Consider the following 12,962-nt stretch of genomic DNA (forward strand, 5'->3'; position numbering starts at 1 on the left):
GACCACTCAGGAAAGGGTGTAAAAAAAATCAGCATTACCCTCTCAAAAGTGGGGGTCATATGTTTGGCATCAGTATAGTTTGGTATTGATACCAGTCTGGCACTTCCAGTGCACTCATGGCTTTCGGTTCTGTGCATTGGCCAACCAAACTAAAACAATGCAGTTCTACCTAGTGTCCACCGTTTATATTTGATATAAGAAACTGCATGTAGAAAGTGATTTTTTTTTTTTAAAGGTTATTTTTTTGGGCTTTTTATGCCTTTAATTGGACAGGACAGTAGAGAGAATGACAGGAAGCGAGTGGGAGAGAGAGCTGGGGTGGGATCCGGAAAGGACCACGGGGCGGGAATCGAACCCGTGTCGCCGGGTAGAAAGTGATTTTGGATAATCTGGGTAATATAGCCTGGAGCACCAACACAGCTAGCCAACAGCAGCGCCCAGAACTGCTCGCAGGGCTCCTAACGCCTTGTCTGTCTGCACGCCATGTCTCCAAAATACCCAGGCTCAAAGACAAAACCAAACAAATACGCGCAACACTCTAACTGGGTGCTCATGCATAACCTGCCTGACCCTTGCTTACAGAACAGGTGAGTTTGAGTTGAAGTAGATTAGATAAACAAGGGCCCCCTCTTGTGGCAGAACAAAAACTTTGTCAGTTACTAATGGTCACATTTTCACAATTTTTTTCACAAAAAAAGAGACATTTTAAATGAATCAGTTGTGACCTGATACAGTTAAAATATGTCACATGGTAATGGTAAAACTTAAAAATAAATAATAATAATAAAAAAAAACATTACTTTACAAAATAGAGCTTCAACATGAGCAGATTTATTTTGTACATACATCAAAATGCATATGGCTGAAGGGTCAACACTATAAATACATCAGTTAAAATATATACATTTACTTATTTACATCAAACAAGTTAAGTGCATCTCATCTGGCTTCCCTCAGTACATTCTGAATGTGTGAGTGATGGCACATCTCATGTGTAAGTGTATCGTGTCCTCATCACTTAGCTCTGCAGAGGAAAGGCTCGACTCAGGACCAGCTCCAGCCGGTTCCTGCCCAGCGGACACGCCTCCAGCACACACACCCACTTCTGATTGGCCAGCTGAGCTTTAACGGCCATCAGGTCCGCTGGAGGGGGAACAGCATATGAACATCAGCAACACCGTGACACTGGGCCGACTCGCACAGTCATGCTCTCCCACGTACTTCACTTTCAACATACGACATGTCCTCAGTTTCCCACAAATAGTAGGCTCATTCGATTTCATGTAGCTGTCTTTAAGACTGTTTCTGACATTCTGATTCATTCTGACATTTCCAACCATGACGTAGACATACAATTCTTTTGAGTTTGAAAGACGCATCAGAAATAGTCTCGTCTGCAGTCGTCTTAGGACGGCTACATGAAGTCCAATGAGCCGACTAACTCCAGCATCTCTTCTGTCAGGCCTCACCTGGGCTAGGGGGAGGGACGTGAGGTGAGAAGCCGCCGTGTGATAGGATGCTCTCCCAGCTGTTGGCATGACGATGGGGGAGAGGCATCCAGTGATTGGACTCCAGGGAAGCAGGAAGGAACAGGGCGTTCACTACAACCCCGTCAGAGAGAGCTACACACACACACACACACACACACACACACACACACACACACACACACACACACACACACACACACACACACACACACACACTGAAACTTTTAGAGTTCTGATTCCGACACAGGATTGTCTGAGCACTTCCAATTACAACAGAGCAACAACAATTATTTCAGCGTGCATCCTTGATGAAACAGAAGGCTAATCCCTCCACTGAAGCTGTCTCTTAAAAGTGAAATCTGTGATTCTGTGAATGCTTTGTCAAATATAGCAAATTGATCCTGATGATCTTCTATCTGTCTGTCCAGTGAGACTCTAAACAAACATAGTGGCTTGGTTGAAGCCATAAACAAATCCAGCAAATCAACATGTTTAACACCGTGTCCTAACTGCAAGCGACGCGACCGAATGCGTGCAACAAAATCAGTTCCATCGCTGTATTTTCAATTGGAATGTCCTGACTGAATGCGATGCGACTGAACGCGACAAGTTGCTATGCTACGCAACTTCTTCAACCCTGTTTTGTCGCTCTGTCCGTTTCTATTTTAGTCGCTTCGCCTTGACATTAACTTCTTCATGACGTAACAAAGGTTCATTAAAGAATGTTAACAGTTGCGCAGTCGCTTACAATTAGGACACGGTGCAAGCAATCTAATTGGCTACTGGGCACACAGATCAACACTCTATCAAAGTTGCAGACTCTGGATGACCTCTCAGCTGCAGTGTGTAGTGGCCTCTGTAGAAGTGGGCGGGGCTGAAGGACTCCAGCTCATCAAATGGGAGGAGCTTCTGGAAGGTGTTGGGATGAAGGCCTGTGGCACTGGCCTGGGTGTGTCGCCGCCGGTAACAGAAGGTGCGCGGTATAGTTTCCATGGCAGCTTGAGAGAGGCTGAAGGAGCAGGCTGGGCTGGTATCCGCGGTGATGAAACTGTTACTATCATCGTCGTCATCACTACCGGCATCATCTACATTTTTTTCATCTCCTATGAGAAACTCCATCGCACTATCGAAAAGGGACAACCCTTTGGGGGAAGAGAGAGAGAGAGAGAGAGAGAGAGAGAGAGAGAGAGAGAGAGAGAGAGAGAGAGAGAGAGAGAATGGAAAAGCAAAGGCTTTTACATCTGACTTCAACTTGAAATTGGTAACACGGCAAAGCTCTGCTCTACAAACATCGATCATCAACTGATCCTAAACCAGTTAGACGAGAGCACTCACCACTGTCAGAGATCTCCTCTGGCTCAGATGACGGTAAAACCAGTCTGCAAAAGACAACACATCAGAGGATATATCGAAACACACACACACTCGTACACAACACACTCGTACACACACAGTAGATCAGATTCTGTTCACTAAACCACACACATCAGAACATGTTCACTAAACCACACACACACACACACACACACACACACCTCTTTCTAGGAGTTCCAGATGTGATGGGGTTTGGCCTTTTCTGCCCTCTAGGTGACCTACATGTCAAAAGCAAATATCAGCACATCAACACCACCATCTAATTAACGTTAGAAATTCAATTCATTTTCTTTACACAAATGCCACTGCACAATTCAAAAGAGGTTAAATATTCACACCCAATTGTTGCAAACATGCACCCACACACACACACACCGTTTCACTGGCGTCGACTCTACTGGTAGGCCTGGGCTTGTGGGCGTGGCCGGAGGCGGAGGAGACGAGAGGACGCTGGTCTGTCCATCATCCTGACGGAGAAACAGAGGGAGGGGGAGGCTGGGAGTGAGGATGGACCAAGCAAGATTTCTAGGACACCATCGACCCGCCTCCCAATGGCAAGGCAACACGCCACTGATATAAGGAATCAGAAATGTCTGCACAGCCCCATCTGCTTCACGGCCTGTGTGTGATTGAGTAGTCTATGCTGCTTCTCCTCCTGCTCCTCCTCCTCCTCCTCTCTCCTGCCTGTGTGTGAGTGAGTGGTGTATGCTGCTCTTGCTCCTCCTCCTCCTCCTCCTCCTCTCTCCTGTCCGTACCTGGTGATGGTACTCCACAGCAGTGATGGTGCACTGGACACAGAAGCGCTGAGACTCCCTGTACTGCAGCCTCTCACACTGCCCTCTCAGCTCCTGCCCACTGATCAGCCCAGGCTGTGCTGCAAACACACACACACACACACACGTCAAGTGGAGCACATCATTCTAAGCTGAGCTTTAGTTCATGAGCCCAAGTAAGGGATCATTTTTAGAACCGTTATTGGGAAAATAAGTACCGACAGGGCGAAGCGGAGGGGTCTTGTTTCGCCCTGAATACCAATGGCAAAACATTTAACTATAAATGCTTCTTGTTTATCTGTGTTCCCATTCAGCAAGAAATACAATTTTACAAGTAGACCACAAACTTGGGCGACAGCTACTTACAGTTCATACCAGTGATATGAGCACTGTGTGTGTGTATGTGTGTATTTAATACCTTTTCGCTCCTCCATGAAGGTTTTGAGGGAGGCTGGAGGAGGTGGATAAATGAAGAATCCTCCAACCACAGAGCACTTCATCACATCGCCTTCATCTGTCTGATCGAGCCACTGGAGGAACTGTCTGAATGGGCGGATCCCTTTATAAGGTATTGTGAGAGGGCAGCCAGTTCCTGCAACGAGGCAACACACTGCATGAGGCCACTCAATAAATGAAGGATAACAGTGGGATACGTCATTGTCAAAATATCTTCTGACATTTGGGACAAGTTCAGGACATGTCTGTGTGCCAGTGTTCATGTGGTTACCTGTGCAGTGCACATTTGTGGCAGTGTTCATGTGGTTACCTGTGCAGTACACCTGTGTGGCAATGTTCATGTGGTTACCTGTGCAGTACACCTGTGTGCATTGAGTGTTCATGTGGTTACCTGTGCAGTACACCTGTGTGCATTGAGTGTTCATGTGGTTACCTGTGCAGTACACCTGCGTGTATTGAGTGTTCATGTGGTTACCTGTGCAGTGCACCTGTGTGTATTGAGTGTTCATGTGGTTACCTGTGCAGTAAACCTGTGTGTATTGAGTGTTCATGTGGTTACCTGTGCAGTACACCTGTGTGTATTGAGTGTTCATGTGGTTACCTGTGCAGTAAACCTGTGTGTATTGAGTGTTCATGTGGTTACCTGTGCAGTACACCTGTGTGTACTGAGTGTTGGTCAGGTAGTAGAACTGTGATGATCCGCTCACCAACTGCAGTCTGGTGCAGACAAACACGGACACTGAGAAAGAACCAGAGCGCATTACCAGGAGTGCCCTGTGGAATCCTGTGTTCCTCCATAGAACCTGTGGAACTCTGAGTTCCTCCATAGAGTGCATTACCTGGAGTGCCCTGTGGAACCCTGTGTTCCTCCATATAGCACATTACCAGGAGTGCCCTGTGGAACCCTGTGTTCCTCCATTACCACTACCAAGCACCAGAGAGAACAATAATAACAGAACAGTTGAAGCACACAGAGGGTTCCACTCACTGGGTTGGATGGTACTGTGGACATCAGGCTGAGATGTGGAGTGCAGCTTCACCATCACTGGATAATCACAGGACCCATCCTCCAACTGGATCCAGCGGAAATGGTCCATCTTCCCCTCTGTCGATACATTTAGCAGGAAAAAGGCAACTCTGTAATTCTGTTCCAGTGTGAAGGTTTACGGAAATGACAGGCCATGCTAATTGTAATTGGCAATCACTAGCATTACTACTCTATTAGCATGCACACAGAATATTGTGATAAATATGTCAGCAATTTAAGGAGTTGATCAGATTACCCTTGTTCTTGACGCACTCTGGTCTGCCAGTGAAGATAACCAGGCCCACCATGTCACAGATGCTACCATGGGGACGATTCTGGAGGTCTGCCCTGGGAGGTACCACAAATGGATCAAATCAATTAAATCAGCATTATGGACGAGTTAAAGGTTTTCCCAAGACATGTTCTGTTCCGTCTGTGATTAGCTTTTACACACTCGATTGTATTGTAGTACAGCATGTCAAGTGAAGGACAATTCATTAAATCTGCAACCTCCACAAACTACACAGGCTCGTTTTGATGTGCACCAACTGTATTCAGTGACCTCGAGAAACAGAGATGTGTGTGAAAAATCACCAGATTTCCTTTAACTACAAGTATGGAGAACAGCCAGTACAGAGTACATGTGTCTTTTTGGGGAACTATAAGCTAGCCTGACATGTTCACAGATATGTGTGTGCATCTGTGTGTGTAGAGGGGAGTGCGAGTGTGTACACATACCCCTTACAGAAGTCATGTGGCACATCTGGTAAATGCCACTCAGGACACACCCGTGACACTATGGAGATGATGGCGCTCGGGTGGGATGAGTTTAAACTGATCTCTATATGAGAGAGAGAGAGAGAGGGAGAGAGAGAGGGAGAGAGAGAGAGGGGGAGAGAGAGCGAGAGAGAGAGAGAAAGAAAGAGAGAGAGAGAGAGGCCAGCCAGCTGTTAACATGTGCTGAGTGAAATCATACTTTCTAGATTAATTTGTATGTTTTACTTTTATCTGCTCATATTCCTTTGTTTTTGTTATAGAGCAGTAAGTAAAAACATGTATTACTTTCAAGGTACAGTATGTCAGATAGTATGACCAAAGATCCTTCATTACGGTCTTCATTTAACCCTCTCTGGTATGACACTCATTCCATTGAAAGTAAAGACAGTAATATGAAGAACAAGTGCATTTGTTTTCTAATGAGTGATGTGAAGAGGACCGGGCCACGCTACCGATGTCCGGCTCTGGGTTCTGGCCAATGCGGTGGCTGAAACTCTGCCGCACTCGGAAGCGGCTCAGGCGGAGCACCATGCCCGGGTGCAGCCGGCGGTACCACTCCATACACACGGTGTTCCAGAGCACCACCGACACACTAGCGGACTCATCTGCCACCTGCAGCTCAGCCTGGAGGGGGGGGGGGGGGACGACGACACACAAGTGCACGTTACTTATACCGAAAGTATAATCTAAACTCAGAGGTAAGAATGGGCAAGTGATGTAGATCTGTCATGGCTATACTAACGACCAACCTATACAACATTGCTATGTAGGGTGTGTAGAGGTGACACTATACAGCTCATACGTGGGAAAAGATATCTTACCCTGTACGGGCATAAACAGTTCTGCTCTGCTTTGCCATAGTGTATCAGTCTAGACTTCTGCAGAATTCTCACACGGACATCACCACGGATTCGTGACCCATCATTCAGGAAGCGCTGGCGCACCTCCCGGAGTGAAACTGGAGCACGAGATGCTGAAAATACAATTGGGCCATTATTAAATAACATAAAAAAACATCTCAACAAACACTACGACAGAGAGAGAGTACCCAATGTGTCTCTGTTTTACAATGCTGTTGTAAAAGTTGTTATGCTGTTTTGTTTGTGCTTTGGCAACACTGTAGGCCTACCTGCAGTCATGCTAATTAAACCATGTTGAATTAAATCGACCTGAAATGCTAATCTTGGATACAAAGCCATTTGCCAGAGAGAGAGAGAGAGAGGGAGAGAGAGAGAGCATCTACATTATCTGTCTACCCACATGAACTCCGTTCATTCTCGTCGTCGGGTGGACGGTCTCGCCACATTTCTCCAGAAAAGTCGTAGTCATTCCATAGTGGGAGATATGTGCTTCTCCGCGCTCGCAACGGGAGGGAACTGGGTTCTTCTCCAGCCCACCACGGGAGAGATTTGACATTAACTAACGACAGCGCGAGCAGAGCGGCATCCTCTGACTGCTGGTCCAATTCCAGGTTAGTAACGAGAATATCTGTATTGCCTTTATCTGTATTTTCTTCCACCAAGAATTCTACATTTTTTAGAGTACTACCACAACGAAATTGCTTTTTCACAATAAGATGATTCAATCTGGGTTCGATTGAGACGCGAATCTTACAGTCTCCATCAGTCAAACTGGCATCATACAGGCTGTCTGAGGCGTGAATACTTCCCTGGAAAAAGACCGCGAAATTGGCGTCCTTCATGTACCGGTCTAATGAGAGGACATAGAGGGGCTCTTGACATGTCCTGTTTTGTCCGGTGCCTACACTAGCAGTGCTTAATTTCCTCAAAGTTCTCTGTAACGCACAGCTCGGCGGCTGTGCAGGCGTAGAAGACGCCATTTGTAAACAATATTTCTTCAAATGTTTATTATCTTTGGTTAAAGGCAAAAAAGCTCGACATTGCCATCTACTGGTTTGGAATCACAGTGCAACATTTTCGATTTTGCTATGTTTGATTGCATAATCTTAGAGATTGTTGTTGGGACTAGAGTGACATTCTTAGGGATATGTCATGTTCTAGTTATACATTATGCCACATCTTTTAAAATATGACAAAAATGTCATTAATGTTTACAATCTACAAATTATGCATCAATCTGCATCTTGTCACATAACGTGTTTGCAGTAGGCCTAGTGCACACTTGTTAGTGCAGTGGGTCCCAAACTTTTTCTAGGCTATAGCCTAGGCTCATGGCCCACATGAAAATCTCAAAAGTGTTCATGGCCCACAGAAGTGATTATGGCCCATTAGAGGTGATGCATAACAGTGTATTTCCAGTTTAGTTTAACAATATGCCATCTCACACTGTTTGTGCAGCTATGGAAGAGAAAACTGGCAATTAATGACTATCCATTTTGATTAATTGTTTACACCGTAACAGCCTCAAATAATCAATAACTTGTCAATCAATAACTAATCAATAAAGGCTAAAATAACACTTTAATGAGAGTAATTTTCCAACTAAGACGTGTCACAATTTTACATCTAATAAACAGAAAACACAAAAGGTACATAGACAAGACAAATCTATAAGGGTCCATCAAAGGAACCCCTAAGGGTTCTTTAACGCCTGCATGATTCTACAGTATATAGCACCCCTAGAACCTTTTTTGTTTTTAAGAGTGTGTCCCCTGTTACCGGAAGCTTCACCGTCACCGGTGTTTGCATCAATGGGGCTGAGGCGGCGGGTGGGGGTGTGGCGAATGAGGAGGTCAGAGTGGTAATGGTGCGGCTGGCTTATTGAGGGAATTATAGGCTAGGAGAAGTGTTTTGAAGTTGATCCTGTGTTGGACTGGGAGCCATTCGAGGTGGAGGAGGATTGGGGTGGTGCAGTCGAGACAGCAGGTGCAGATGAGCCACTGAGTTCTGAGCGTACTGAAGCCTATTGGTGGTTTTGTTTGGTAGGCTGTAAAGAATGCTACAGTTGACTGTGGAGGTGATAAAGGCATTGATGAATGTTTATGGGCTGTGGTGAAGGACGGTGTGGGGCGAAGGTGAACAATGTTGCTGAGGTGAAAGAAGGCCATCTTTAGACAACTTGGAGCGATAAATCTTAGTTGTTAAAAAGAAGTTCTCTGCCACATTCAGGACTGAAGGGATGATGGCAATCCTCAACTCAGGATGGATGGAGAGGTATAAAATGTATCTCCTCGTTTGTCTTGCTCCAGTCTTCTGAGCTCACAGTGGCGCCTGCCAACACTGACTATGCTCAGGCTTCTATTCAGAACTGAATTTCTAATCACCAATAGTGACTCAGTCCATATGTCTGTTTTTGGCTTTTCCCTGTGAAATTCAATTAACAGAAAAGGCTTTCATACCTCCTTGCCACCGGAAGCAGGCTTTTTGCTATAGCTTTTATCAGTAGAATCAAAATTTATGAGGTACTTTATGTGGCCGGCCATGAGACAAAAGACTCCTGTGGGATACAGAGTTATGAATCACAGAACTCTAAAGACACACAAGGGGGCAGAAGTGATTCATAAATCTCTATACACCAGGCAACATGAACTTAAAAAAGAATCACCAAGATTCATCGGTTGCCAACGGGGGCAACATTCATCAGTTTTAGTGTACTTGCCAGCCTGGGAGTCTGTCAGCCCGAACTTAGAACTAATGTTTTTTTTTGTAATATGAACATACATATGTGAGCTTTAGAATTGTCACTATAGGTTTTCTCACAGTCTGCGTGCAAATTTGCACCAAGTCAGCCATTTCAAATAGAATAATATCACTGAAACCAGAATCACCAACAGTGAGATTGCTTTGTAATGACTTCATCTCGCTGATGGTAGGAACACAAAGTAAAAGCCAGTTTACAGACAAGGTAGAACACGGTAATAGTGCCATTCAGTATGATCCCATTATCATTTCTCATTGTCAATTTGTGCATGCAGCCGTTCTGGCAGTCGGATTAATCAGCGTTCTACACGCCATCCAGACTCTCTTGTTTACTGTCCTAAGACGACCGAGATCACTTAAATCCTGTGTCACGACGCTCCAGAGGGGGATGAGAGAATGTCCTAAATAAACATGACAGGACATCCCAAGTTCTTTAGGTGCCGCTGAAAAATTAGCCCAGGATGCAGTCTTGGCTCTTTCTTGAATAAAAGAACAAAGGAAAAACACATCCATTTAGCAGAGCGTTTGGACAGTGCTGTCTAAGTGCACTAAACAAAGTGGTGAAGTCCATAAATGTGTCTCATATGTCCCCATATATCCTCAGCCACGCTACAGTGATTTACAGTGTGTGTGTGGCGGCACAGCCCATCTCTCACTCAAGTGCGCCATCACAGAGATGCTCTCTGGTGAACAGCCGCGCACAGCTGAGAGGACGGTGTGAACAACACCAGCAGACTGCCCCCCGGGTGCTACTGAGCGCACAACAGATCGCCATCACAGGACTCACAGGCTACTGAGCGTACAACAGATCGCCATCACAGGACTCAGTGCTACTGAGCGCACAACAGATCACCATCACAGGACTCACAGGCAAGGCCCAGTAGACCACAGATGGAAGACCAGAGGCTCACATGCATGTTCTCTATGTGTTACTCTACAAGAGTCTCTCAAAACACATAGTTTAAAATCAGTGTTTTATTGCTGTTTTTTGTGTTTTATGAAAGCTGATTGATCATGCCACTGAATATCATTGAAACCCTTGCACTGTTTCAAAGACAGCATCAACCTTTTTTTCCAAATTGTTATGTATCCTTGTTTTTCATTTTTTGACATCCATTTTCAGATTTCAGATAACTAAATGTGAATTGATTTTATATCTGAGAGATCATTATGGATGTCTTCTTGTTAACAAAGTCTCCTGTTCAGGAGCAGCACAGTAGCGGTCGGTCAGTCTCTCAGCAGGAGGTGAAGGAGGGAGAACAAGCTCAAGCCTCACCACTGCACAGCCTCCCACTAATCCAGCCCCAAGCCCCAATAAATCAGCACTAAGCTACGGCATGCGGAGGGGGACATTTGAGGAACATTGTGAAAAATCTCCATGTGTTTAGTTGTACTTTTATGGCATGTGTTGAATATAATCCATTGATTCAGCAGCTGAGTGGGGTTTTAAGAGAGGGCATGGCCAGTAAGAAGGGCCAATAGAGAACCCAGAATCACACACTGAGGTTATAAGCAATAAGCACTGAGGGTTTTCATGTAGTTACTGAATCTATTCATGAAATAGAATTGAAAAGATTCATGTGAACTGAAAATCTCACATGAATCTAAAACTGATTTATTGAAATGTTATTGAGCATTGCCTCTTGCAAGTCTTCGAATACACAGACTTTGAATACACATGCACGCACGCACGCACTCACACACACACACACACACTCTCTCTATCACACACTCACACCACACATACACACACACACACACACACACACACACACACACACACACACACACACACACACACACACACACACACAGAGTAATGCAAAATGCATTATGAATGCAGCAGACCTGGAAGGATATAAACTTCATAGAAGGTCATAATTATTTAATGAGGGATTCCACTTGAAATCTAAAACGTGAAATTGGGATCTGCACCTTGAAATGAGTCCGGAGCAAACTGGCCTCCCACCAGCTATTCTAGAATAGACCCTGCAGGCTTCATGCTGTATTTTAAGTAAAAATGTTTTTTTGTTGTTGTTTTTCTTTTAGGTGAAATCCACTGATTCAAGCTGAGTTATCCCCTTAGACATTCACCTTCTTCTCTTTTGGCAGGCTGCATAGGACACTGTGGAGAGGAGAGTTCGACAGTGAAGTCTGCAAGCCCACAACATTTACATCAGAAATCCTTGGCTTGTTATTTAAGGTTGAGCTATTTTGGAGCACTATCTAAAGCATACATTCTGCACAGAATTTCCAAGTGCAGGCTTATGAAACAGAAAGATTTCCCTTTTTCCTGGTTTGTGATGAGCAGTTTGCATACGTGTTTTCACAGCCAAACAATTTTAGAGAAGAAACTAGACAAGTGTCCATCTTCTCGTGTGTGTAGAAGGGAGGCAGCACATGTCTCCCCTGGGTGCTGAACGCTCTGCTATCATTTGAGCAATTTCCTCCCTCACCTATTTCCTACCGCATCACTCCCATAATGGGGCTGATGGCCAGGGTGCCGCTTGACCGCTCTCTGGAGTCTGCCCCGCTCTGTGGCCAGCCTTGCATCTCTCTCTCTCTCTCTCTCTCTCTCTCTCTCTCTCTCTCTCTCTCTCCTCATTCCTTCCCTTACAGCCAGCTATAAAGGCCAGCAGTGTTTGAAGGTGTAAGTTATTACGGCAAAAAAATGGAATTACCTCAGACAGCAGCCTTTTAAGACAAAGTCAACAACATTTTTCAGAATTCAGTAAAACAGTCAAAGTGATATGTGATAACCCCACTCTTTATCCTCTTATGTCTCTGCATTGTTACGTCAGCTCAGCTGACCTCCCAAACAGTGCATGTGTGTGTCATGTCATTGTCTGCCTATTGTCAGCTGGACACAGCAGAGCGAGAGCTGAGATGATGTGTGTGTGGTGTGGTCATGTTGTAAGACGAATGGAGGAGCAGCATACTATAGAGGGTACTCAGAGGGACCATAGAGTAAGTGGTGGAATCTGCACGTCCAGCAGAGCATACGGCATTCATCATACACTGCCACTGAGATATCCGCTCATACTTCCAACACACACACACTTCCAACACACACACACACTTATAAGGAAGAAAATGCACCAGTAAGTTGACAGTTCCATCTCCTAAACGGAGGAGGAGGACAGCGGAAATGGGAACAGTAGAAGTTGAGCGTTGTGTTTAGGAATGTGCAGCGCAAGAGGGAGAGAAGGCTGTGTCTCATATCAGTAATGGGGCATGTGTCATCATCTGCAACGTGTCCATACCATGTGCCTTATCTCTGCCTCCATATTTAATGTGCATGAATACTCTACCTCTGTACTGAGTGTCTCTGTGTTGTCTATAAGTTGCGTCTGTGTACTGTATGTCTTTGTGAGTGCAAATGAGGTCTTTATATCTGACATGCTTGGTCTCATGTTCTCCAGTTCATTGGGGGGTCAGTGGGGTA

The 12,962-nt window shown here is 45.1% G+C and overlaps 1 protein-coding gene across 2 annotated transcripts; it reads right to left on the bottom strand.

The window, feature by feature from the left end:
- Positions 1 to 891: 891 nt before the first annotated feature.
- On the bottom strand, positions 892 to 7,729 carry si:ch73-71d17.2 (RPA-related protein RADX). 2 transcript variants are annotated; one of them, XM_062530651.1, is made up of 15 exons: positions 7,158 to 7,729; positions 6,719 to 6,870; positions 6,350 to 6,521; positions 5,859 to 5,961; positions 5,377 to 5,468; positions 5,082 to 5,198; positions 4,737 to 4,832; positions 4,056 to 4,229; positions 3,620 to 3,738; positions 3,240 to 3,331; positions 3,026 to 3,082; positions 2,826 to 2,869; positions 2,321 to 2,632; positions 1,470 to 1,622; positions 892 to 1,143 (listed from the first exon to the last, which is right to left on the bottom strand). In XM_062530651.1, the coding sequence occupies exons 1-15, from the start codon at positions 7,597 to 7,599 to the stop codon at positions 1,019 to 1,021; spliced, it is 2,250 nt and encodes a 749-aa protein (XP_062386635.1). In that variant the 5' UTR covers positions 7,600 to 7,729; the 3' UTR covers positions 892 to 1,018. The 2 variants fall into 2 exon arrangements, with proteins under 2 accessions (XP_062386635.1, XP_062386636.1); XM_062530652.1 differs by lacking the exon at positions 4,737 to 4,832.
- Positions 7,730 to 12,962: the final 5,233 nt, after the last annotated feature.

Source organism: Sardina pilchardus, chromosome 2, assembly GCF_963854185.1.
Source record: "Sardina pilchardus chromosome 2, fSarPil1.1, whole genome shotgun sequence".
Taxonomy (NCBI): Eukaryota; Metazoa; Chordata; class Actinopteri; order Clupeiformes; family Clupeidae; genus Sardina; species Sardina pilchardus.

What these genes read in the sequence shown, in the direction of transcription:
- si:ch73-71d17.2 (XM_062530651.1), bottom strand. Translation starts at nt 7,599, where the DNA reads ATGAAGGACGCCAATTTCGCGGTCTTTTTCCAGGGAAGTATTCACGCC. An exon ending in CCACAGTACCATCCAACCCA is followed by an intron (nt 4,833 to 5,081) that starts GTGAGTGGAACC and finishes GTTCTTTCTCAG; the next exon opens with TGTCCGTGTTTGTCTGCACC. An exon ending in CTTCATGGAGGAGCGAAAAG is followed by an intron (nt 3,739 to 4,055) that starts GTATTAAATACA and finishes GTGTGTTTGCAG; the next exon opens with CACAGCCTGGGCTGATCAGT.